The following is a 26,634-nucleotide window of genomic DNA, read 5'->3' on the forward strand; positions in this document are numbered from 1 at the left end:
GACAGAATAAACCAGAAATTTCTCTCATCTTTACCCGTCCTCCTCCAGACTAATTTTTTTTATGGATCAGGTCCTTGTTGTAGTTCATTGCAAGCTACAGAAGTGCTACCATGGCACAAGGAAGGAGACAGGAATGAATGTCCAGAAGCTGGCCAAGACAGTTCTCACTTCAGCAGCAGTATTATTAATGCCAGATTAAAAAATTATTTTTATTCAAAAACCAAAGCTTACGAGCCAGGCTGAAGTCAGGAAGTTAGCAAAACTGTAAAAAGCAAGTAGTCTGGAAAGGCCTTATGCTCAAGAGACACTTGGGTAGCCCAAAGTCTGAGGGACATATACTAACAGTCTGTAAGGTGAGCATGGTTGGGCATCACCAAAAAACACGTTACATGCATGACCAATGCTGGTTTTTACAAAGGTCCTTTTTCCACTGGAGATATAAAGGTTTTTTCCGTGTCAGACAGCAGCAATTCATTCTACAGTCCTAATAATCCTTGAAATGCATCACAGGATAATTGGACGTTGCTTCTTTTTCTGGTAGCTTTCCAGTTAGATGTGGAGATACAGTCTGCCACTGTCTTACAAGCTGAAATGCAATGTGATGAATGCAAGGCAGTAAATCCTCACAAGCCTTCCACAACCTGTCTTCTCCTTTTAACACACAAATGCGAGGCATACAATTTGATCTTCCTCCCAAGACAATCAGTTACTTTCCTAAACAAGCTGCAAAATTTTTTCTTCCTTTAAGTTTATATATGTTAGGACCTTGATAATTTTTTATTGAAGAGTGAAGTTCACTAATGTAGTGCCTCCCACTGCTCAAGAGTTCACACTCCCATTTTCCTCCTTAGGCCCTATCTCAAAATGAAAATCAAAATCCAGATGTTTCCTTACTGAAAAGGGCAGGGACCTACTTTTAAAGTGTCAAAAAATTTCGGGGGGGGAGAAGGAAAGCCACAATAAACCCCTCCACCTCCTGCAATTTTTCAAGTTGTATTTCCTTGGAAGCTTAGGCAGTGCTTGCAAAATGAAGATGATGATTTTACAGGTGTTTGCTATGCGCACCCACCTTTATCCAAAATCCTGCAGAAGTGACAGATGTAATTTAAATTGCCCTTCTGCTCAATTAAGAAGTGGTTGATTTAAGATTTCTCCACTCAAATCACTGATATAGTGATTACTAGGTGGAATTCTCCAGTATAATTTGGAAAAGCTAATTCACTACTTAATGTGAAGACTTAATATCCTCTGGATCCAAGAGGGAACTCCACATTTTTGTTTAACAAATTCACACTTCACATCTTGTGTATCATTTAGTAATCTGTCAAAGCAAGGATGCATTCAAAATGCTCTTCCTCCCAGTTTACAAAAATAAGCAGATACCGTTTTAAAGGTCTGTCTGGCCACCGAATTGGAAACATTCATGTGCTGCTACTCCTGACAGTTTTATACCTTTTGACAAAAGTGAAGGTTAAGTACCAAATGCATACTCTTATAAAAAAAAAAAATTGACAGTTTTCCAAGTGTTAAAAATAGACAAGAACAAAAATAAAAAGAAAGTGCAAGAGGTCATCACCCATCTTTGTCTTTCCCTGACACAAGCTGACACTTGAACTATTTATAATTTTAAAGTCTTAATATACTAGACAACTGAAAATTAGAGACACAGCTGGTTATGTCATTCTGTTTCCACAGGATATGTGTGAAGCAAACTCAGTTTCAGTTTTGATCATTTAGTAGATAGAAACTAGTATAGCAGTACAAAGACAAAGGGCAGGGAAAGTTGCCTGAATTACCTTCTTTGTACAAAGACCAAGAATGCCAAATTGTAAATTATGTCTTCTATGGATACCTTTTTTGTCCAGTTTAGTGGAGAAGATGAAGACAAATAGCTTTTGTTCCACAAGGAGGCATTTAGTAAAAATCTTTTCTTGTTAAGAAGTAGAAATACATCAGAAAACGCAGCATGCAGTGTTCTTGGAAAAATATTTTATAAATCAATAGGAAAAGTCAAAAACAAATTTAAAAAGGACATAAGTTCTGTGAACTATGAGCTGAGCATATACCTAAGGCATGGAACAATCAAGAAGTGATCCAGTAACATGGAGTCTCAGAATCTACTGCAACTCTGTAGTTCAGTGAAAAGAAATAAATTACTTGTCTCTGAACTGAAGTCTTCCAAAGATGGTTAAAAGTCACCAAGAACTATCCAATATAAAATGGATATGCAAATGTAGTGATCTTAAAACAAGAGAGGAGAAACCCATGTAGTAATAAACAAAAAGGAAGAGCGTGTCGAATGATTAAAACCCTAGACTAAAATGACATGACAAGACAAGCGGCACTGAAGACTGAAATAGCCTGGTAAGCGGAAGCATACATTTACAGTTGAGGTAACCTAAGGAAACAGTAAGAATATATTGAATTTAAATCTTTCTGTAAATCAAGAAATATTGTATTAGCATACGATACAAATATTTCAATCAAGAACATCTAAAAGCTGTACGTGTTTTCTACAGATGTTAAACATGCTGAATTTGTAGGTTCACCAATTGTGATGTAAGCAGCACAGCTCCATCATACCTTTTTCTTATCTAAATTTTTGGTTTCTTTATTTTTTGTGTTCTACTTAAAGAGTTTAAGTGAAAAATTATTTACATATTTGCTATAAGGTGCTGCTTTCTCATCAAGATTCTTGTATATTCTTTAATCTTTATGTCTGAAGATTGAAGAGCTGACTGCCCACTGCAGAGGCCACTGGAGGACAGGGTTGCAAATAACAGAATAAAACACGTCAGTATTTCAAAGTTCTAATGTGTTCTTCTTGACAATATCTGCGACTGATTTTTTTTTCTTCCTTACATTTGAAATTGCAACTCACTCTCAGCAGCACTAATTCTGAGATCGGTATTAAAATCAGGAACCGTCTTCTGTTTTTCCAACTACTGGCCCCACTCCAGCTGGAAACTCCAACTGACTGGCATTTCTCCTTTCCTCTCTGCCAAAATTTTCCTCAACTCAGAGTCCATACAAGAAGGAATGGTTCTCCACCAAGTCATTTTCCTATCTTTCTCGTTCCATGTCTTCATTTCATCTACAGTTCTAAAATAAACAGCTGTATGTTCCAGATGACAATACACAATCTCCACTGATGACAATCCAGCAAGTCTCATGCTTACAACTCCATCACAACAGCTATCATTACCTATGTTAACAAAACACAGGGGGGAAAAAAAAGACAAATATTGCCACAACCAATACTCAGCTTGGTCCGGAAAATAAAACGTAACCATCATCCATACTGGGCAAGAGATTAATAGAAAATGGGTTGAGAAGGACACTCCCTTGTTAGATTGCAACTGGTTTGAATACATCCTTAAAAGTACAACTATAAAGTCACTGTTTACAATTCCTCTGGTAATTCCACGCTGAAGCCTCCACAATCCCTGTACTTTCTCCACATGAGCTCAAGAATGTAACAAAAGGAATGCGCAGTGAAAGTGTGGAGAATTCCTTTGGAAATTAGTGTCATTCATGCTGTAATTTGTACCACAGAACTCGAGTAAAGTTACATACCTTCACTAAAGCAAGGAGGCGAGTAAAAGTGTAATGCAGAACATATCAGAAGTGAATGACCTTGAAGAAAAAGCAAGAAATGGCAAGAGAAACCAAGTCTATGACAAGATGACTTTGCACAAGACTTCAGACATCAAATCGGTAAATGAAACTGGGAGTAACACAGGCTGTTAAAGGAGTTAATCAAGAAGAGGGCAGAGAATAAAACAGAAGGAGAAACAGACAGAGTGCTTGAAAGGTAAAATCTACACTGTGGAGAAGATGAGAAGCCAGAAACAGCAGACTTCAACAGAAGCAATGAAAATGGACCACAGCCTTGTGCCAGCTGCTCAGTTCTAATTCACAATATTAAGGGAGACACGGACTAAAAAAAACCCAAGAAAAGCAACAGAAACCACATCAATGGAACTTGGCAAGCGTTGGTGTTGATTTTCCAGGGAAAACTGACAGCAGACCTCCTGGAACTAAAGAGTGTGTCAGTAGGCAAAAACGGGTGGAAGCAAAGAGACTGAAAAATGACGTAGAAAAAAGAACAAGTAGGATATGTGTGCATATATGTGTGTGTGTGTACAACTAAAAAATACATATTCACACACTATATAATTACACATGTACTGCACACGTATTTATTATACAATGTATATATACTGTATACCCATGTATGTACGTATATGTCAATTTTTTATGTATGTAGTTATATTTTTTTATTTATTTATAAACACACACAAACTCTCTCCCCACTGAAGCGCCCTAATGACATACCAAAACTACCTCTGAATAATATACTGGAACAATACAACAATAGAAGAAACAGTACATAAGCCTAGTCAGAGTGCTGCACCATTGCCGCATTTCTGCTTCTAACAGTAGCTTGGATACAACTCCAGAGCACTCAGGAGAATAAAAAAAAAAAAAAAAAACCACAAACAAAACCAAAACAAAACAAAAAATACCCAAGCCAACATGCCTGCCGTTAAGCAGGCAGACCAAAGGACCAGGTTCTAAAAATCAGATTAAAATCATGCTTCCAAATTTGAAGTTTGGAACAAATTTGTAGCTGTTTTTTCACTAGTGTTTCTTAGTTGGAGAACAGACAGGAAAAATAAATTTGGGTGTGGTGTGTGGGTGTGAAGTCAAAGTGTCTTCAGCCCTTCTCCTCCACCCCTTTTTTGTACAAAAAGTTATTACCTGATAAATCCTGGGATTTTCCAGATACTCTAGCACGTTTAGCTCGGTGACCAAAGTTTTCAGTAGCTGAGGTGGAGGCACCCTTTAATGAAATAAACAAGAATTAGTTAAGTCATTAGGTAACTTATGAAAAGCACTAATTAGCTTCCTATTCTTTAAACAGTAAGCTTTACTTTACAACGAAACCCTAACAAACACAAGTTACCTCCATACTGCTCTTTGTAGGGCAAGCTGTTCTTTTAGGTAGAAGAGTTTTTCTGCGAAGTTGGTATGGACTATTTTGTGCACCAGGACCTGATTCTTCTGCAACCATATCTGCAGGTACATCATCGTCTGTCAGCAAAAAAGGAAATTTACTGATTAGTATTGTATTTTTGCTTTATACCAGAAAAACTCTACAGAAATTTTCAGATAAATACATCCAGTCAGGACGGTGGGGAGGAAGTGCTAGAGCACAGAGAACTTTCACTGGAAAATCAGAATATACACAGTATGCATAAATTTACATGAGAAAGTACACATGAATTAACTTATATTCTCCATATGTACACAGCAGCTACATCAAAAGCTGCTTTAAAAAAAAAAGACACCACAACAAAATCCCCCCAAAACAGGCTTTCAGTTTCTCTGCAAGCATATAATTCACTGTGCTAACCCAATCACCTCACTACCTCAATTTTTTCACCTAACACTATCAGAATAACAAGGAACACTGGAGTTTCAATTATTAACCAGATGTTATCAAGAAATCCTTTAGTAAACACGGCGTTTAGTACAAAACTCAAGGTAGAATTTTCCCCAAATATTTCAGGAATAGCCCAGGCCAGCATACAAATCCTTCTGTAAAATGGAGGTAGCTTTAAATACATACATTCTGTTTGACTAAATTGTACGTAGAAAAGTAAAAGTATATTCACAACCTACCCTTAAAAAAAAAAGTGCAGAAAGTGCAATTAGTATAATTTTACACGTTCTCATTAGTTTCTGTTTTCCACATTCATATAGTTATGGAACATATTCAAAGCAAGCAAAGAATAATTACTTATCACTGCATGCCCTACAACTAGCATCACATACTGAAGTTATAAGAATTTTAAAGAGTCCAGAACAAAAACCGCCTAGAAAATAAATTGAAGCCCAGCTCCACTTCAGTAAAAGGTATACTTTCTGCAGCTGCTTAACTATGAGAAAATAATCTGGATTTCCTTTTCAGTTTAACTGCTTTTTCATTTTTAAAATGGGTGAAACATGATATGTAAATGATAGCCAGACTAGCAATACTGCAGAGTTAGCAGTTTTCCTGAATATATTAGGGGGAAGAGAGACTGATGTAAAAAAACCTCACCACCATAAAAACCTTCCTACCCTTCAAATATTAAACCAGACTGTTTAAGAAAAGCAATTTCTAAAGATTCCTTTACATTTCATGATCTTAAATCTCATGATTGTCCTAAGGGTTTTTTGTTTGGGTTTTTTTGACATGAATTACAAAACACAGTCTTTCTACTGGATTATGCATGCCATCATAGCCCAAACTGCTACATCAGTGACAGCTAACCAACAGAATTCTGAAGAAAAAGCTGTTTCACTGTCCTCCTGCTCTTTTCTGGTCCCAATTTTTCCTCTGCCTTAGCAGATATTTATGAATTGCAAACCTTGCCATGTATCATAAACAGATCACAACACTGCCAGGAAATGTATTATAGAGGACAGAAGCTGGTAAAAAGACAGAAGCTAGCTGGTGGGATGTGCGCAATTTCAGAGTCAGCTTGGGGCAGTCTAGGGGAGTATCATCAGCTCATTAATCCACCTGAAAACAAACCTTGCAAGAAGAGCCTCCATGATTCTTCTCCAGCCAGCCCAGCAGCTGGCCCAGCTCAGCACAGCCACCAGGCCCCATGACTGGGAAGAACCACCAGCCCTTCCACAGCAGCAGCAGCACAGGCTTTTAAGGAGAGTTTCTTTTCATCTCTGATCAAAAACACCCTACCAATTTAACAAGTCATCAGCAGGCAGAGACCCGAGCAGGAGAGGAGCTGCAAGGTCCTACGTGGTTCCTGCCAGGAGGAATTCAGGCAGCCACCGCCAGCAGCAAGGCTCTCTCATAGCAAAACGCCCAAACATACTCGAACGCTGCAGCACATTTCTACTCAGCACCCCTTATTTCTATTTAAGATCTGACACAGCAATTGTGATTTCCATTGCTACTATCCCCCAGAAGCACGCTAATCGGGGATTTTGAGTGCCTTAAGCCCATTCCCCTATTTTGCATTGTAGACACAAAATGACTGTCAGAACAGCAGAGTTTTTTCCCCTGTTGTGGATGGTCAGTACAATAGTTCAAAATTGCCACATAAAACACTGCAAAAGCATAATAAGCTAAGAAAACAGGAAGAAGAAGAAAAATAAAAATCAAAGCACAGAATTTTGCTCTCTCCACAGGTGATGAAAAGGGCAGGGACAAACCCCCATAAGGTCCTTAGTGGCTTCATGGCTTTACTTCTAAGGACAAAACATATTACTGCTGCAAAGACAAGGCTGAAGCCTGTGGGGGAAAATGGAAGTAAAGGTCAGTTTGGCTGAAACACTGAAGGACTGGCTAAGCAGAAAAGAAATGTATCCATTTTCTTGCTGTGGATTTAGGAGTCCTGCTCAAAGATCACTTTTCTAGCACAGATGACATTCAGGGATATGCATGTACTCACTCAGATTCACAGCAGGTATCAGAAGAATTAAAATCTTCCTTTTTCCACCTGAGCGGCAAGAAAGACGAGAGAAGGGCACCAGGGGAAAGCACGAATCCACACTGAGTGTGGGCAGCAGTGGGGTGCCCAGCGCCCGTGCATGCCACGATGCCCGTTCCTGCCGAGCAATGCCAGCCTGGAGGCATCGGTCCATGCTGCAGTGCACATGGAACATATCACGATGGTAGCTCACATATCGTGACAGCAGCTGACGGGAAGGAAAGTGCTTCAGGAATCAAGAATCTCCAGCCTGGCCCTGCTACAGATCTGCTGACTGCACTCGGGTAACACACTGGCTGCAGAGTAAGGATAGCGAGAGTCTGGTGAGTTAAGTGACTGCTTTCTCACCAGCAGTTTTTGCCCCACTTCTGAGGGGCTGGCTAGCTTCTGCAGAGATTTCTAACATTTCAGGAACAATAACAACTGATAATATTTTTCCAAAGCACCCTGTGTAGTTATTGTCAAGTGAAACACTATCTGGAAACCCAAAAGTCTTAAGCAATGTTACAGAAGTAGCCTCGTTGCTTGTTTTTAGCCTTCCAAATGCTCCACTGCAAGCTGTGAACAGACTAAGCCAGCCACAGTGCTAGCTTTCAGATAAACACTCCTCAGAAAGTAGTATTTCCTGAAGACTGCAGGTTACCCTCCCCCGAGCAAGCAATGTGAAGACACTCATAATACAGACTAGGAACTCTGAGAGCTGTATTTCGAAAATCTTCCCCTAAAACACACACTCACGTAACAGACATATGCCTGCTTTGAAATGGAAAAATCAATCTTAAAATACAGAACTTGAGTGCCTCCAAAATACTTTGAAAAACCCTATTTTAAAGCTTAACAGTATCAGCTACTGCATCTAATATAAGTAAAAGGTATTAGAGTTGAATTTGTTGACGGTAGAAGTATAAAAGTCATTAAACAAATTGGGGGGAGTGTGTGTGTAATATTAATACCCTCATACAAACACCTGCTGAAATGACTGCCAGATGCAGTCAGTTTTAACCAAGTCAACACATTTGCAGTTTTTAAGAGATTAAACTGAGTTTACTCTCATTTACATGAGTATTTTACACTAGTTAGACTGTATAGCAAGATGAAATTATTTCAAACAAATTAATGTTTATTGAAAATTAAAAACTGAGTGACACTGACAGGCAGAAACCTAAATTTAAATAAAAAAGCATCTTCTCTGGTATTTCAGAATGTCTCATGAAATCTGAACCATAACACTAGAAGCTTTAATATCCACAGAAGACCAGTAAGCACAAATACTTCCAGGAGGGAAAGAAAAACAAATTTGCCACTCTGTCAACTGCTGTAGTCAAGACTGTCTCACAATTCTCCAAATGCTATTGAAGCGTGTACTTTTAAAGTGTGTACATTAAAGAGCACAAAATTAACTTTTTTTGTTTTATGCAGACATTGCAAATTATAGAAAAGTGACAAAGGACTGTCAAAATAGTTTATTTAAAATAAAATACACAGATCACTTCTAGAGAAAGTTTATTATGTCTGCACCATCTTCTTTACACAAACATGTGCATGTGGTTTCACTTGTACCTTACACATGTTCAGATAATATTTCCAAGAGTAATCTTAAACGTTAACAACTGTTGTGAAGACAGTAAGGCTGATAAATTTTTTTTAAAACGCTTGTAACACCCTCAAAATACACTCTTATCAGAAAAACAGAAAAAAGGTAGGGTTTCAAGGGAGGAAGCTCATACACTAATGTGTAGAGTTTAATCACTTGGTTTTAACACTGCAGTTTCAGGGGGTTTTTTGTGCTGTTTTTCTGTATCTTTTTCTGTATCAGGGAAATTGAGGGGGAGGGGAACAAAACAAAACAAGGATCTGTAGTCAAGAGGGGGCAAATGCTGGGGGTGGCAGGTACTCCCAAATAGAAACAGCACTGAAATTGTTCCTGCATTCTGGAGGAAGAAAGTGGTGAGAAACACAAACAACTAGCTTTAAAACAGAGAAACCCGTATCAAATTCGGAGTAGGTCCTAGAAGAACATATCTAAAAAATAAAGTTAACCCATACTGAAGCTATTTGAATGAAGTGATAATTCATCTTGTCTATCAAACAAACTTCAACAGTAACAAGAGTTCATCATACAGTGTCTTAAGTAGAACTGGTGCTATTTCGGAATGAAATAATAAAACTAAGGAGAAAAAAATCCCAACACTGTCCTTCACAATCAGAAGAAAATATGAGAAATGTCACTAAAACGTGACCTGATACAGTTCAGTTGCTTTGGGTAGACTGAATCTTGTCATGTATTTGGCAAAACATGAATAAGGCATACTGCCAACCTGTGAGATGACAGCTCCAACTACCTCACTGCTGGGTTAGTTTAAAAATCACAATGGAGGAAGAAAGACAGCACAAGTTTAAGGGAGCAGAAAAAGAAGGTATACACAAAAGACATAGCAATAAAGGCAAAATAACTTACAGAAGAGAAATACAAAGCAGGAGTTCTGTATTCGCACACACAGTAGTTGCAAAAACATGAACATCTCAGTAACAAACTGTAAACCCAAAAACAAAGACGACACCCACCCACCATTTTTCTTTAAGTGGCAAAATCTCTGGGCATGAGTTGTTAAATAAAATGTATGTATCACTAGCGCGACTGACACTCATCCTATGTCCTTGCAAACACTCCTAACAAGTGGCTGACACTTAAAAGCAGACACAAGACCAAAACCTGAAAGACACTGAGTACAGAAACGGTACATTCTACTCTATGTCAGAGCAAAAACGTTTCTCACACCAGCAGAAGCCTTCCCCACTACGTCAGGGCAGCATTTAAGGTTTAGTTTAAATTATGGATGGCAGGTTGCTTTCGAAATAGCTCTCAAAATAATCTCTATCTAAGTATCTCTCTGAAGAGAAAGCCACTAACTAGGAATACTATCACAAGAAAAAAAAATGCTAACACCATAATACACAAACAAAAAACCCCACCCAACTCAAAAACTGAGAAAGATGACATGCAAAGTTCACTGAGCCCAAATCAACATGTCCTAAAGGCAAGAGCATTTTGGTGGTCTTTCACTGCCAGGTTCCACTTCTCCAAACTGGACTTAAAAAACCCAACCAAACAAACAAACAAAAAAAGACAAAAAACAAGAGAGACACCCCATCCCAGCCCCCCCAACCCCAAAAGAAACAGGAGACACGTGTACAGTAACTCCCTTAGTTTTATGTACAATGTTTAAAAAAATTATATTAAAATAAGAAGTAGCTGCAAACTCATCTACTAACACAAAGAGACTTTAATAAATACTGTAATGTATTTTAATTATCATTATGGAAAGAAACCCTGCAGTATTTTCCAAGCAATATCCAAAGCAGTTGACTCAAAGATAAAATCTAAGAGGTGGTATTTTTGCAAGATTCTGATGGCACAGGTCAACAAGAAGGATTAATCTCTGACAGGAGTCAAAGCTGCTTGGAACTGGAAGAGACCCAGAAAAAAAAAAAAAAAAAAGATTCAGAAACAGATCTCCACTTGGCATAGCAAGCTTTCAGTTTGGAAAGGGGACAGACCTAACATTAAAAATGTATGCTTAAAGACTACAGAAAGATCAGACTTACTGAACACCATATGGAATAAAGAGATTCTGCCTTCTGGAAAGCAACAACTAGATACAACAACCATTACTAACTGCTAGAATATTTTTAATATACATACAATTTCTTACTGATAATAAACCAAAGATATTATATAACAATATGCACATTTATTGTAATTTATAACAGTTCATTTCATAAACAAAAAGCATGTGGAATACCTAGAATTTTTCCTGTATGGAAATTATTTCTTAAATTGAGAGGAAAAAAAAATTACGTTTTAACTTAAAAGTCTTGGTACTTGTATAGAGCAAAATAAAAAACACATACCACCCCACCCCAAGAATCAAACAGCACCTTTCTTGAATTTACATTTTAAGCTTTTAAACATCAACACCCAAATGAGACAGCATATTACTCTTTGGAAATAGGTCGTGCAGTCACGATGGCCTAAAAAGAATAAGAATAGATCAGATGGTCCACTCTATCTGTATTTGCTCAAAAGCAAAGTTTTACAAACACATTTTTACATTTACAAACACATTTTTACAACACATTTAAACGTATTTTCTACAAGGAGAAAAGCAACTACTACTTATACCCACATAGAGAGTTTCTTAAGGCTCAGCTTATTTTTTGTGTTATTCTTAGGATCTAGTGGAAATTAACATTTATCTAATAACCTGATCTCTTCTCAGCTCATTGTGAAGCCCACTAACAAAAATCCTTGTTACATAGGTCACTCAAATCAGGAGGGAAAACACTCTGTCAAAGGTCTGTTAGGCCAACTAGCATCCTCAAAATGCTGTACACTAAAACACAGCTTATATACACAAGGCAAAAACTTAAGTTCTTAGAGCTGACACAAAGCAGACAAAGTGAAAAGAGACAACTGGAAAAGATAAACTGGCTGCAAGCCCAAAACTTGTCCCCAACTACATTTCTTTTAAAACTATCAGCTGTCAAACAGCTACTAACATCTCTGAACCTCTTTCACCAGTGAGTTCTGTCTCAAACCATCTAAGCACAAAAACCATGTGTGAACACACTAGTTAAAAACTCCTCCAAGAAAAAACTCCATACTAAGAAGAGTATTATCCTTTTCAGAAGCCAGGAGCAGAAAGTGATAACTAGGATTGGATGAAAAATTCTTTCCAGAACCACCACCCCGAAGAGATACTGAACAACAGGTTAAAGACTGAATATCTAAAAAAAGAATACACTAACACATGCATTTTTATTAGACATACAGAATAACTGTGCAAGCACCTACACTCTTGAGCTACTTATGTAGATAATTCTTTTCAAAAAGAGTAAAGGAAAGCTCTTTTTCTTAGAATAAGCAGCTCCAATTATCAGCACCAGCAGGTTTCAAACAATAGTACCGACAAAACAGAGCAAGGAGACAGATTTTCCCTTTGGTATTTTTTTAAATTATACTGTTTCCCCAAACTGATAATAACTGTAATACAGCATCATCTGTAACATTTAGCAAACTAATAAACAAATCTCCAGGTGGCTGCTTTGCAAGTATTTTATTAAGAGAATTTCCCTTCTTGCTTAATAGGCAGCTTGACTCCTGCTCTGACAAGCTTTCATTGAGAAGGGACAAGGATCCCTTTTTGGGTGCATTCCTCATTAATAAAGCAATACTTTCAAAGCTGAGTCCTTGCTGCATGGTTGCTTGATGCTACAGTGAAAAAGCTGACCAAGTAGATTTTAAAGGTTGAGGAATACACAGTGTTTAAGAGCCTTTCCTCATTACATTTCTGAGTGATATTAAAAAAAATACTTTATTACTACAAGACGATTTTGGTTTCCTGTCTATTCTGACTACCGACTTGAGTTTCCAACTAGGATCAGTTTAATTAAAATTTCTACCTGATCATATCTCTTCATTTGTTAGAGCAGTCAAGTTACCAGTCTCAAAGGCCATCCCCCTCCCTGGCTGAAGCACAGCAACTTTCATCTCATTAGAAAAGCATAAGTCAGTGACAACAATCAAAACACACTGAAAGAGGTTCAAGTATTCCTGTTTTATTCTGCATCACAATTGACCAGAAACATCTTTCTGGTCAACCACCATACTTTAACTTCAGGCAGTACTTCACGGTGCCGAAACACAGGCTAGAAGGCAACCCTGTGACTACACCCTTGGAGCTACCGTGATGTAAAAAAAACACCAAACAAAAACACCTCCTCTTCCTCCCTACAAAAATCCCACCTTACCAGGAGGTGGTATTTCAGATGGGAAGAAGGGATAGATTCTCCATATGGCAACACTAAAATGATGAGAACACATGCAGTTTGGTGGCACAAAGGAGTTGCTGAACCAAGCAGACACCAGCACTTTAAAAAAAAAAAAAACCAAACACATACACAAAAAAACCCCAAAGAACCACACACGCCCACACACCTACAAAACATCACACACCAAAAAACCCCAAAACAAACCAGAAAACTCAGTTCCCTGAACAATGCTGTTAATAAAAGGGCTGGACATTGACAGGATGAAAACCAGCCTCCAACACTTATGTATTGGGAAGAGGGCAGACTCTGGCTGGTGTCAGCAGGGACAATTAAATACATTAGTTTTGTGGAATGGCCATTAAGGCAAATAAGTGCGTCCATCTTGTCTGACAACCTGGCTCAGGCTAAATAACATTTTTCTGAGAAAAACATAACTAGCATATATAAAATAAATATTAAATATTTGTGACGACAGATTATTTCTAATAAGCTGAGAGTAGCTGAGCTATGGAGCAGAAAGTTTACATTCTTTAATTAAAGTAAGTCTGGATATTCTTGATACCCATAAACTCCAAAAAGAATGAATGAGAATTCTATAAATTCCTGGTTTTATTACTTCCGGTGGCAATTATTTCCAACCTAATCTCATCCTGCATGAGCAACTGCATTTAGCACTGCTGGAACTAAAGAATGAGCATGACACTTTTTTTTTTTTTTTTTTTTTGGAGTTCCTGGTATCTCTTAAAAAAAAAAAATGGGGGGAAACCCACAGTACAGCAATGAGTAAATTCAGTGAGAACGCAGAGATTTCACTTAATGCATCTACATTTTACACTTCAAATTTTCTATGGCTCGTAACTGATCCATTTGAAGAGATATTCTGTAATGCATGGAAAGCTAAGAGAAACCTTGCTCAGAGAAAAGTGGCTCCCCTTGAAAGGACAGGAAAGTTTAGGTGTAATAAAACAATCCACATAGTGTTTAGTCATAATGAGACTTGCAGCTATTGCAACTATTCAAGCGTAACTCCCATAAAACATAATCTCAGGGCACAATCATTTCACCAAATTTTCAGGAAATTAAAGCCTCCCACAGATTTCTCTACCATAAGCCACATCTGCAGAGTACTGTTGTAACACAGGCAGAAAAAAAATACATATCTCCTGCTACTAACAGTAGTAGCAGATTTGGAGATCCTTGCCATGCAAAGCCATCTGCCTTATATGGACTCTACATCAGAAGTGACTGACATCTATCAATACATTGGCCCAGCTGGAACCTAGTTATGTCAAGGAGCAGTTTTGATATACTAAACTAGGAATTTCCTACGGTTCTTCAGAATTAGGAGTTTCTGAAATGCCTATCACGACAAGGAAAGGCAGTCAGACCTGTCCTGCAGTGGCAAAAAAACTAAGGAGGAAGAGGCAACCAAGATGAAAGGCCAGACACTTCTTTCTGTGTGCTGGAGGGTGAGGGGGGTACAGTCGGTGTTATTTCCTCCAAGAAAGAAGCAAGAGGAGAAAATCATACATTAATAGTACTTTAAAGCTAACTGGGTTTGGCTGTCACTCTTCCATTTCTGTATTCTACTATTAGTTACATCAGAGGAAGAAAAAAGTAATAATCAAGGACCAGGAACCATCAACTTAAGCACTTTATATGATTTAATGTAAGTAGGAAAACACAGAGGGTCACCAAGAAAATCTTAGTTTGATTCTTGACTTTTTATAGATCCCAGGTAACAGTTTGCATGGCTTGCATTGTTTCTGAAGCCTAACAGACCACAAAGCATTGTTTCTGAAGCCTAATAGACTACAAAGCAGAGTTTTCTGGAGAAGTCCCTACTGGTATAGATGGGCAGTACATACTGTACCCAAGGAAAGTTTCCACCTGGTGTTCAGCTGTGGTGGAAATTTACATCAACTACTAGTCTAGGAAGAAGTGGAGGAACATCAAATGGTCCAGAGGAAAAAACCTGGACCTTGTAACTTTGACAGATAGCTGGGAGGAAAAAACACCTTGAGCAAATACTCACAATTTTGGATACACAAGAGCATGTGACTAGAATAGGTAACTCTGAAATGCAAAATGTAAAATATGAATTCCACTACCCCTTTTGGCTACTTCCCCTAACTTACTGTTACAATGATGTTAAACATACATGCTACTTTCTCCTCCTGCCCAAGTACTACAATCAACCCTTACACCAGTATCTCAAATGTTACGGCATTTAAAAAAAACTAAACACCTCCCCCCCCCAAAAAAAAACCCACAAAAAAACATGAAATGCCACCATATGAACAACATGACTAGCAACAGCATAATGAAAACTTAAAATCACTACAGATGGGGGGGGGAGATATCATTAGATCCCCCCAAAATATAGTTCTTTTATTCATCAGAGACAGACCTCCTATTACAGTATATAGTTGTTTTTAACTGGACTTTCAGCAAGGCTATTCAATGATAATTATGCCAGAAACACGCACATACAAAAAAAGAAAGCAAACATTTATTATCCTTGGATCAGTCAAAAGTATGTTGTATCTAGTGTACTTTGTAAAAAGGCTGAATTTTACAGGACCAACTGTGGCAAGGTTTGCATATGCCAAGTCAGACTTATCTGATCATTACTTACTCTGAAAACTTTTCTAAATGACTGTTCCTATTATTCCATTACTTGAATTACAAACTCCAAAGTGCCTGACAAGAGCAGGAAAGCATGGCTCTGTTTAGCTTCAGGGAAATGACTGAGAAAACAGCATGTGGAACTATAGTAAAATCAAGCATTGTCAGGGCGCGTGAAGAAAATGCTTCGTTAGTCATTACTTATTTGCCAGCATATATGTTATTAAGATGGGTTAAGAAAACTGCCATCAGACTATAAAAACACCAGCATAGTATGCAACTTCTGATTCAAATCTAAATTTGTTAAGATCTACAGTAAAAATAAAAAACTGCTAATCAACACCAAAAACCGTAGTACTACAGGCCTACACCCTACCTAAACCCAGGCTGCTTTAAGAAAGGAAAGTAAACCCTCTACAGAGAACAACTATCCATATGCAAGCCTTCTACTCTAGAAGATAAGGCTAAATAGGTTTTCTACCGAGTTTTACAATATTAATACATTATACAAGTACAAATTAGAAGAACACAACTGCCTGTTTTCCATTGCCAATGTGTGTTACAAAACAAACATCAGGAAAGCTAGAAACAAGGTTTTGTATTACACCTTCAAGGAAATTGCCGCACAAAGAGGACACTGTTTTTCCTGCCCTGCAGAGTAGGATCTCCTAAGCATCTCAATCCAGCAGTTACTGCTCTTGAACATAGCGGGGTCAGGGGAGGCAGAAATTACATCCTGATTTTTTATCAGAAAACCAAATGGTACGGTTTTGATATATTAACCAAAGTTCGTACCTCTGCTCTTTGTTTTCCTTCCTTCTAAACAGAACTTTAAAAGCCATGTTTATTTTTAAAGACACACATTTCTTTTTTAAAATCTGAACGCTGTGTACACTCTATACACATCAGTTAAAGCCCATTCCATCAGACTTCATAACCAACCACTCTACAACACTCACCTAGTTTTAACTTTCCCGTTTTCAATTGCAATGGAAACATGCTGTCAGATATAGACTGATCATGTATTTTTATGATTAAAAGGAGTATCATGTATGAAATGCTGCATCAATGAAATTCTAAAAGCTTTTTTTAAGTAGCTATTAAATTTCCATTAGTATTTTCTGTTAACGCTGTCATCTCATGTTGCGAGTAGCTCTTACATGTGGATATACATATATTTAAGTGTATTTGAACTTCAGAAAAACCCTCACATTTTTAATCCATAATACAACTGATTTTGATACAGGAACTCAGTTTTTGATAAAACTTCTGAAACTGGAACACCAGCAGCTGTAGCTGCTAAGGTGTGTGTGGGGGGTGAAGGCCAAAAATCAGCATATTTGGCTGTTTATTATGTCTTTTGGCAACTAATTACACTAATTGCAGATATACTTTTTCTGAGAAATTCTGAAGTAAAACGTAATGGCAGCTTAATTTAAGAGTTTGCAAATTGAGAAATGTTAGCAGTGAATGCTCTCAAGTTTAAAACTGCAGATGATGTCCTGTATCTTGATGAACTATTTTCAACTACTGACAATTTCATTAAAAAAACCCTACCAAAATCTAGCTTCTTTTCTCAGCATCTCTCAACTGTTTTTTTCCTCATATTCCCAATTAGCTAGAGCTCTGTTATACTAAACAATATGGAAATATCATTGCAAAAAACAACACCTTTTAGATTTTTTTTTTCTTATTCCAAAGAAAGGAGATGCTTACTATTTGCATTTCAGGTTTACTCTTCGCATTAAGAGACAATAAAGTTCAAGCAGGCAATGTAACCTTGGTTACCTGAGACAGAGTGTAAGTCACAGAACAGAGAGGAACTACTAATTTTTCATGTTGTCTAAAATAGCCAGAAGTGTGTGCTGGAAGTTTTCAAGAAGGTTGTTTTCCCTGCCTCCACTGCCTTTTACATCGAGTCTTCCTGTATACCCACAACAGAATCCTGAACCTTTCGAGATCCTCCTCATGCACCTAACCTCCCATTTTGTTTCATTTCTATAGTTCTGGATATTCACCCATTTTAAGATCAGATAGAATGGCTCTTTGTCATTTATTCCACATCCATTTTGAGGTTCTGACCCACTAAACTTCCCACAAACTCCCTGTAATTTGTCATGCCTCAGTATGGTAAACTTCTATTTAAAAAACTACTTAAAAGTAACACGCATGAACTGTAAAAGCTGTTTGAACACATGCAACAAAAAGAAGCAGGGAAAAGGTATGGTTGAAGAAAGAGTCCAATAGTACAGCCCCTTCCAGACTCTCAAAGCCCTGCACTATACACAGTAATTCCATGTTGTGAGACATTAAAATATAGATAGAAACAGTCATCAAAAATAACCCTTATGCTAGAAGGTCACAAGGACCTAAAGATGCTTTAAGAGGTAGAAGTGTTCTTTATCACCATGCCAAAAAAATAAAGACTATCTAGGAAACTGATCATCTTCATATGCAGCTTCTCCTTTCATGTCTGGATAGTTCCATCGCTACCCATCTGCCTCATGTATTTTCTCTCAGGCATATAAACAAAGCAGGGTATTTACAGAGCAAGATACCCTGGAGTGGACAAAAACATATGCAGAAAAACCCTCAATCATTAAACTCCTTCTCTGATGATTTTACCTACATTTCCTGGTCATGTCCCCCGTCGTGTCATATATGTGTGTGTGTGTGTGTGTCCCCGTCCCCCCCCCCCAAAAAAAGAATAGGGGGGAAAAATGGAAGAACACTGAGCTGAAGATATTTCAATATGTCAAGATTCCCCAGGGCAGCTGCCTCATGGGGAGGTTCCCCTCCATCCCATGAACAGTGCTGACTCCCGCTCTATCCCCATATTCCCGACAAGCCTACACAGTTTGATTCTGCCCCTTTTAGTACATAGTGTTGATGAAAAGTTAAACAAATATATACAGAATAGAAAGGCAGCTGTTTGCATATGCATAGCTGTCCAGGCAATTTTGATATATATACAAAAATACATGGTAAGAGTCACAGGTGTACAGCCCTGACACAGTTCCAAACACACCGATCTACCAGAAAACATAAACACCTCTCATCTAGCCAAACTAATTTTACTTAGTATGTCAGACTAGGTCAGTTGCAACACCTCAGTTGAGGAGGGCTGCCATTTCATAGTATTAATTTATTGCAGTTTATTTAGGTCATCTGACTATATCCTTAAAAGGCTGCAGGAATAAAGAGTATTAGCATTAAGAAGGAACATCATATTACAAACAAGACAGATGGCTAACAAACCTTCAGCTAAGTTCTGTACGACAAATATTCTTATAGATAATTATCTCTGCTGAGGACAAACTGCTCAAGTATTATTTGAAATAAAAACAAAGACTTCTTTGGCCCAAAGCACATCAAAACTTCACTTAGCTTACAGCTTTACACAAATATGGTGAGAACGCATTTAAGCACTGGAAGGACATTATAAAAAAGAATTTCCATCTGAACATGGAAGAGACTTCTTTCCTGTGAGGGTGACTAAGCACTAGCACAGGTTGCCTGGAGCGTTTATGGAGTGTCCAAACTCTGAGTCCTTTCCAAGGCAGTCATGGCTTTGCCAATATGGTTTATTTGAGCTAAAACAAGATAATAAGCAAAAGATCAGCTTAGAAGGCTGTTGCATCCATTTTTTGAATGATAACCTAAGTTAGCAGCCCAGACTCCCTACACAGCCGCCAAAGGGAGAAGATGCCATCAGAGAACAACTCATTCATTGCTTGACTCCAGCATTCTCATTACACAGGTAACAACTTTCCCACTCCTGCTGAAGGTATTGAGACTTTAAGTATTTACCCTCTAGATTTTCTATTATGTGGCCTCACTACTACACTGAAGCTCCAATCCAACCACTTTTACCCAAGGAATGGTTTGTTATAAAACATAAATTTGTAGTGCATTAGCATCTCGAAAACCTCAGCCCATTTTCACTCTACTGCACACATCCAAAAAACCCAGACATCATGACGTTAGGATAGGAAGACAGACCATAGTATTTTCAACCATACACATGTAAACATGGGTTTTCTACACTGGCAAGTGTTATCTATGTTAAGCAATTGAGGAATCTGTACCAAAACATATTTTGTCAGCAAGAAATCTATTATAAAGGAATAAGACAAATATTTTGGGTTAAATCAAAATGTCCTCAGCAATTTAAAGATTTGATTAAAAGTACTAAAATGTAACTCATTAAAACGTTCTGCGGTTACAGAAACTCCCTTCTTCTCTTAGATTTCCATAACATATACATTACCTCATCACTTCCCAACTGTTAGACTCAGTTTCATTTCATCATTTTCCTGGTCCAGAGGTTTGAGGGGAACAAACACTGTTACCAAGCACTTTGACCAGGTGGCAGGGTGTAAAACATCATCAAGTACTTCCACACACTTGACCAGGCAAGTGACACATCATCAAGCCTTTACGAACACACTATGTTTATTTAATTACAAACAGCTAAAATGCTAGCAACTGATGCAGTATTTGTAACAAAAAGCTACTTTAGAGTAGTAGCAATCTTTTTACAAAACTGAATGCTGATGAGTAACTGATCAGAAGATCACTCTCAATTTATCTACAGAAAAAAAAAAATACAGAAGACATCAGTCTCAAAGGTGATCTGCAGAACTTTTGAACAGGAGGACTGAAGCCACTTCCCTCCTACCTCTCCGTATTACAGACTTTTCCAAAAGGTAAAGAGATGTTTGTGTTTACCCTGCAAGGTGGGCAAGAAGACAGTCATGCAGAAATAAAGAAACTGCTGCCCGACCACATAATCTCATTTACACTGCTCAAACTTGGTTATAACAAAAATGAAAGCTTTGATTACAGACATTTAGGAAAAGATTTATCCCTTACTGCTAGAGTTGAGAAAGAAAGCGAGACAAAGTCCAAGGCATCCAACAGATCTTCCTTAAGAGAATTACAATTTCAAAGTGAAGTCCTAGGGTGGGAAGGCAGCAGCGATAACCTCCCATGCCTGTTCAGAAGCAAAGCCCCTTGAGGCACAGCAGCCCGAGCAGAGGCTCACCGTCCCACCAGGCACATACTCCTGGTTGTGCACGCCCAGCTCTCCCAGGGCGGCCGGCAGAGGTGACTGCACAGCAAGCTCCACTTCCCTCGCTCTCGTCCTAGCCCCATCACATGCCCTTCCAGTTGTTTCTGGCTGTGCCAGGATGGATGGCATACAAGTACCACCTACTTAATGGTGATCTTCAAAATAATATCTTTTCCCCCTTCTGTATCTTTCATCTGGAAAGAAACAGTTGCATTACTGCCATACATGACCTTTGTACGAATCTGTAAATATCCTCCTGGTATGAAAAGAGAGAATTCATTCTTTTTCCGTATTATTGTTTTAGGCTCTCAGTGTATTTAAAAAACCAAAAAAAACCCCCAAAACAAACAAACAAAAAAACCAAAAAAACCCCACAAAAAAACCCCCAAGAAGTGCCACTGTGCCAATTCATGGTTTCAAGGATCTTTGCAACTGTAAATTGAAGTGTGCTAGAACACATGCTGGCTGAACACACTGAAACACTCACCTGCTAGACCAGATCACAGCAGCTAAAAAACTAGAGTAATAATATACTCAACCTCCCACACCTTCACTCTAAATTACAGTCAACTTGCTAAAAGTGAAGTCGCACACAATCACTCTCCCTTACAAAGTATGTTCTCAAACTAATGAATCTACAGGCTGCACTAAGTTGGTTATATAACATCAGCAAACTGAATTTATCTTCCTGGCCCTATTTTCTGTCAGTCTTTGTAATCTTCATCTCAGTTTCCTTCATCAAGCCATCCTGTCACAGTTTCATCTGTTCTGAACTTACCTATCTGACACACCTGTCAACTACCCACTTGTTCCACTGCTACTAATGTGCAGTAGCACCAGGAGACACAGCCACCTTAGTCACTTCCAGCACTTACAATGGTGAGGGGGGAAAACCTAAAGAGCTCGTGGGCATAGTTGCAAGCAAGACAAGGACAGGAGAAAGTATGACACAAAAAGAAATCACATTCAGTTTTGTTTTTACAGAGGCTGATACCTGCATATTGACTGCACAGTGTGCAGGAGTTATGTGAACAACATTCACATCTTTCTGTCCCTGCTAGCTTGCTTACAGCCACCTCTTCTAGTTAACCATTGGGGACAATGGCCACATAGTTTAAGAACTCTGCCCTCAAGGACTTGCTTGAAACTGATGATGCCAATCCAAAACAGGCTGCTGCCATCTCGAAATACTCTACCCGATTCACGAACACATAAATGTCTTCCAAAAGTAGTCAGAGAGGGTTTAAGAGACATCGCTGCTTGGATTCTTTCAACTACTGCTTCTTTCAGATATCACCGCCACACAGCAGGGATACAGTAAGTATTTTCTATGAACTCCTTTGAATTTAAATACCAGTGAAAACTGCTGGTGGCAATGAAGGACTATCTAGTGAACTACAATATTTGATCTGGATTACTTTACCTCACGCTAAGACTTAAGAGATCAATTCAGTACCAAAAGTCCTTAACTTCATTAGTAAAGAAAAGCGTGGGATAAATGTGGTTAAACTTGCAAACTATACAGTCACCTTTATTACTGTGCAATTGAAATTTTGACAGAACAGCCACCTTTTCCCTCAGCCCCAAAGATAACAAAAGTATTTTGATGCCATATAAGCATGCGTGCGTTCCAGAAACATACCACCCCCAAACAGTCTTCGGGCAGCAGCTAAACTTGTGAAGACAATACACAGCCCAAGGCTTCTTTATGCTCCCAAGTAAGGGCTGAACAAGTGGGCATTATTCAAACCCTGTGAAACCTAAGGTTTCCAGCCAGCAAGGCTAGAAATGAAATAAATACAGATTACACCTTGAAGAACCCTGTCATTGTACAGTAGCTGGCTGACAATATTTTTTTTTCCCCTAGATTTCACAGCGTATGCCACCATAGATGACTAACACATAAGGAGCACAAAGAAATTTTGGTGCACCAGTCAAACAATGATTGAAAAACTATGAAGACTGACATTACATCAGGCTGCTATCTTTGAAGTGTAATACTTAACAGCCAGTGAATTATTTCATGTCAGTGCTGTGTGGATTTCTGATGCTGGCACTTCACGAGAAACAGGCCAGAGCCTGAGTTATTATAGAGTGAATCTTTACTTCCAATAGACGCTAGTAGCAGAGAGATACACTGCACAATCTACAGTGATATTCTGGGAGAATATTGTGGTAGTTGGATATGTCCGGTTATAACCGGAAATGAACAAGTGAACAAAACTGAGACACCACCACAGAGATTTATTTCCATTAACAGACACCTCTCAGATATGTTTTCAAACTATAAAAAAAAAATATTTCCAGAAAAATTTCCAGGGGGGGAACAAAAAGTATTCCACTTTATATCTCAGACTCCAGGGACTTGCAGGAGGTTCTGTCTTTGGTGGAGGAAAGTTGAAGACCTCTGCCACAAATTAAGAGCTATACATGCATGCATACAGATACTAGATAATACAAAAGAAAGAATCTTAAATACTGAGAAGAGTCAGAGCCCGCTTCATTCTGCTCCTGTTATTTCACCCTTCCTGCATAATTTGATCCTGGAGAACTGCAATGCTTCAGAGAACACCGGTCAATGCCAACAATTCAGCCCAAATCCAGTAGTAACCATCAGTTCTAGAGACAAGAGGTTTTTATTGACCAGCTAGCATCTTTACCTCAAAGAGAGCCTCTCTAAAGTGTCTAAGTCTTCCTAAAGGAAAACCTTGCATGCAAAGCATCTACAGACTGATGATACTACCTTTTACACAGCCACTCCATATGCCACATCCAGCTTCTCGGCAGACCAATGCCTATCATAGAATAGCAAGAGTACAGAGTACAACCTCAGTACCACGCATCACAGTTATTTTCAAATCCTATGCATGCACAACATATAGAACACTGTCCATTCGGAAGCATAGAAAGCCCCCATTACACAACTACATTCAACCAGTCTGTTATATTTGAAGTGCAAGCATAGCCAGAAGCAGATTCACTATCGCTAAATACTCAAAAGAAAAGAATCCTTCATGAGCTGTTCTTAAATTGTGAGCACTGAAAACATTTTTAGCAAGTAAAATATATTTTGTGCACTCAAACTATGCCACACAGGTCACGAACACAGTTAAATCCAGCCTACTAAATAAGTGGATGTTTTCCCCCACTGAACTAAAAATATACAATACTTGTCAACTATTAATTACACTCCTTGCAGCACAGCATCCTTAGATCTCTGTTCATTGTTCTTCCACTAGAAAAACTGTGATATTCTAAGTGTTGTAATATGTATCAAAGATATTTTACAAGTGCATTGAGCTTTGCCACATTTCCCCCTGTATTTTGTTTGAGCACATGGAATATCAGCCATCTTTGTTATATTCATGCTCAACATAGCCAAAAAAATTGTCTTAAGATGTATTCTAAACAACTGACAGACTGCATTCCTGAAATGTTTATTCTCAAACTATGGCCAATTTAAAAAAACCAAACTGTTCATATTCTATAGGTTGAAGAAATAAACATTTTATATTAAAAATGCCAGTATATTTACTGAAGTAATTTGTTCATATGTAATTTTTATGACTATTTTACACAGATTTTATGAACAGTTCTTTAAAATATTAACTTTCAGCATGCATCATGTCTCACCATTCTGAAGTTAATCTGGAAGTTTTCCACAGCAATCTTTACTCTTTTTCCTCCATGTATGTCAATATCCATGCTATCTCCAGATGCTATAAATATGCCATTTGAGTTGGTTTTCTGGGGTTTAGCTCATTACTGGGTTTTTTGTTCCCAACTTCAAAACTAGTATATTGGTAGGAACAAGTATTTCTTTTAAGAACTTCTACCTCTGTTAAGTAGATGGCTAGTATTAATTTACCAATAGCCATAAATCCCTTTCCAGAAGGCTCTTCATTTTTTGCAACATGAATAACAAAACTCTACCGCTATCTCACCTCTTCCACATTTTCTTCATCTTTTGCTTACTTTCTCGTCGCATACCCTGAGCTGTCAGAAGCAACCTGCCCTTTGTTTTAGAAATCTGAAATATTTTTTCCATATGATCTTTAAATAATGTACCAGCACAAATTTATTAATACAGATAAAATCAGAGAATGCAAACCTTCTGTAAAATTTGATGTTTCAGTGTTTTGGATTACAATTTTCACTTGCAGAAAAACCCATGGAAGGCAGCAAAGGAGGATTCCAAACGTACTACCTGTACACAAAGTGACCAACCACAACAGCTGTGGCTGATTCCCAAATATTTCAAAAACTTTAAGGCATAAAGCACAAGTAAGAGGATGACGTCTTCACAGCACAGTTCTCCAGTATATACCACCTCTTTAAACATAACTTGCTTTTATAATCATTTAGGCAAAGAAATAAGCACACTCCAGAATACATCCACCCATTTAAGACTCTCTCCCTTCAATTCCTTCTTGTGGAAGATTTATACATTCGGCATTCACCCGCCCATCACTAACAACAATATAAAACACTGCTCTTTTCTGCCCTTTCCTCTTCATCAAACCATGTTTGTATCTCTGTCCCCCATTAGGATGCACCCAACCACCGGGTTACCTCCACTTTGTGACCACAAAGCAGGCTTCTCGAAGTGAGGTTGAGATTCCTACATCTGGTCGTTTAGTTTTAAGGACTAAAAGAGGCTGCAGGACAAGACACCTGCCCTGAGTCAGAACACTTACCTATACTTGATTCTCCTCTATTCCTACCACGCTTAATTGCAAAATTATAAACCTCTCCCTCCTTGTAGTCACTGACTAATCTCTTTAGACACAGTTGGGAATAGCTACCTTCGGTCTTCTCTCAGCAGGGGAGGGGAAAAAAAAAATTAAAAAAAAAAAATCATATGCCGCACTTGCCTGAAGTATTCAAAGCTTTGAGTTTCCAAATATCCTCACCTACCTACTTTTTATTATCTGAGTGAGCATATATGGTACATGAAAAAATAAAGACAGCTCTAACAGAGACAACAAAATCAAATACAATGGGGGGGGGGGGGGGGGAAGAATGAAACAGGAGGGACACCAACCAAGTAAGCAACCCAATACAAGAGAGTCCATCATCAATAGGAGTACTGTGACATTTCATCTCCTACTGAGCAGCAAGCAAGACCTAAATTCCTGTGCAACACTAATACCAGACGCAAGTTGGAAATTAAAAAAAAAAAAAAAATAAAAAAAAAAATCACAAAACAGTAACCGTTCAGAGTTTAGGTTATAATAAAAAAATAGTTATATTGAACCTCTACACCTACTGCAATTAAAAATAAAGTTCTGTAAAGAAGAAAAAAAATAGCACTTTTTCTTGTTCAGGACAGCTTCCAGTTCCCTGAATGGGGGATGGAAGGAAAGGAATTATTCAGTACAAACTTATGAATTCCTATTTTCTAGTAACGTCTCCTTTAGTTTCACCTGAAGAAACTGCTATTCATACCTTCTTCCCAATACTAACCGTCCCATTCCCAAAGAGTGAGCTCTGCTGGTGCTGGGTAACAGCTGTATGTCACACTAATGTCTTAACTGAGCTGCAGGCAATACAGCAGTCCATACTACTCAACAAAAAAAAGTACATATATAA

The 26,634-nt window shown here is 38.2% G+C and overlaps 1 protein-coding gene across 2 annotated transcripts in view; it reads right to left on the reverse strand.

Annotated features, from left to right (window-relative positions):
* FBXO11 (F-box protein 11) overlaps window positions 1-26,634 on the reverse strand; it is a 79,734-nt gene that overhangs the window by 34,148 nt on the left and 18,952 nt on the right. For both annotated transcript variants that reach the window (XM_075413153.1, XM_075413152.1), the window contains exons 2-3: window positions 4,970-5,097; window positions 4,765-4,846 (exon numbers count right to left, since the gene is read on the reverse strand). In XM_075413153.1, coding sequence (XP_075269268.1) covers window positions 4,765-4,846; window positions 4,970-5,097 — 210 coding nt within the window. The remainder of the gene's footprint in view (window positions 1-4,764; window positions 4,847-4,969; window positions 5,098-26,634) is intronic.

This window comes from Opisthocomus hoazin, chromosome 2, assembly GCF_030867145.1.
Source record: "Opisthocomus hoazin isolate bOpiHoa1 chromosome 2, bOpiHoa1.hap1, whole genome shotgun sequence".
Lineage (NCBI taxonomy): Eukaryota > Metazoa > Chordata > Aves > Opisthocomiformes > Opisthocomidae > Opisthocomus > Opisthocomus hoazin.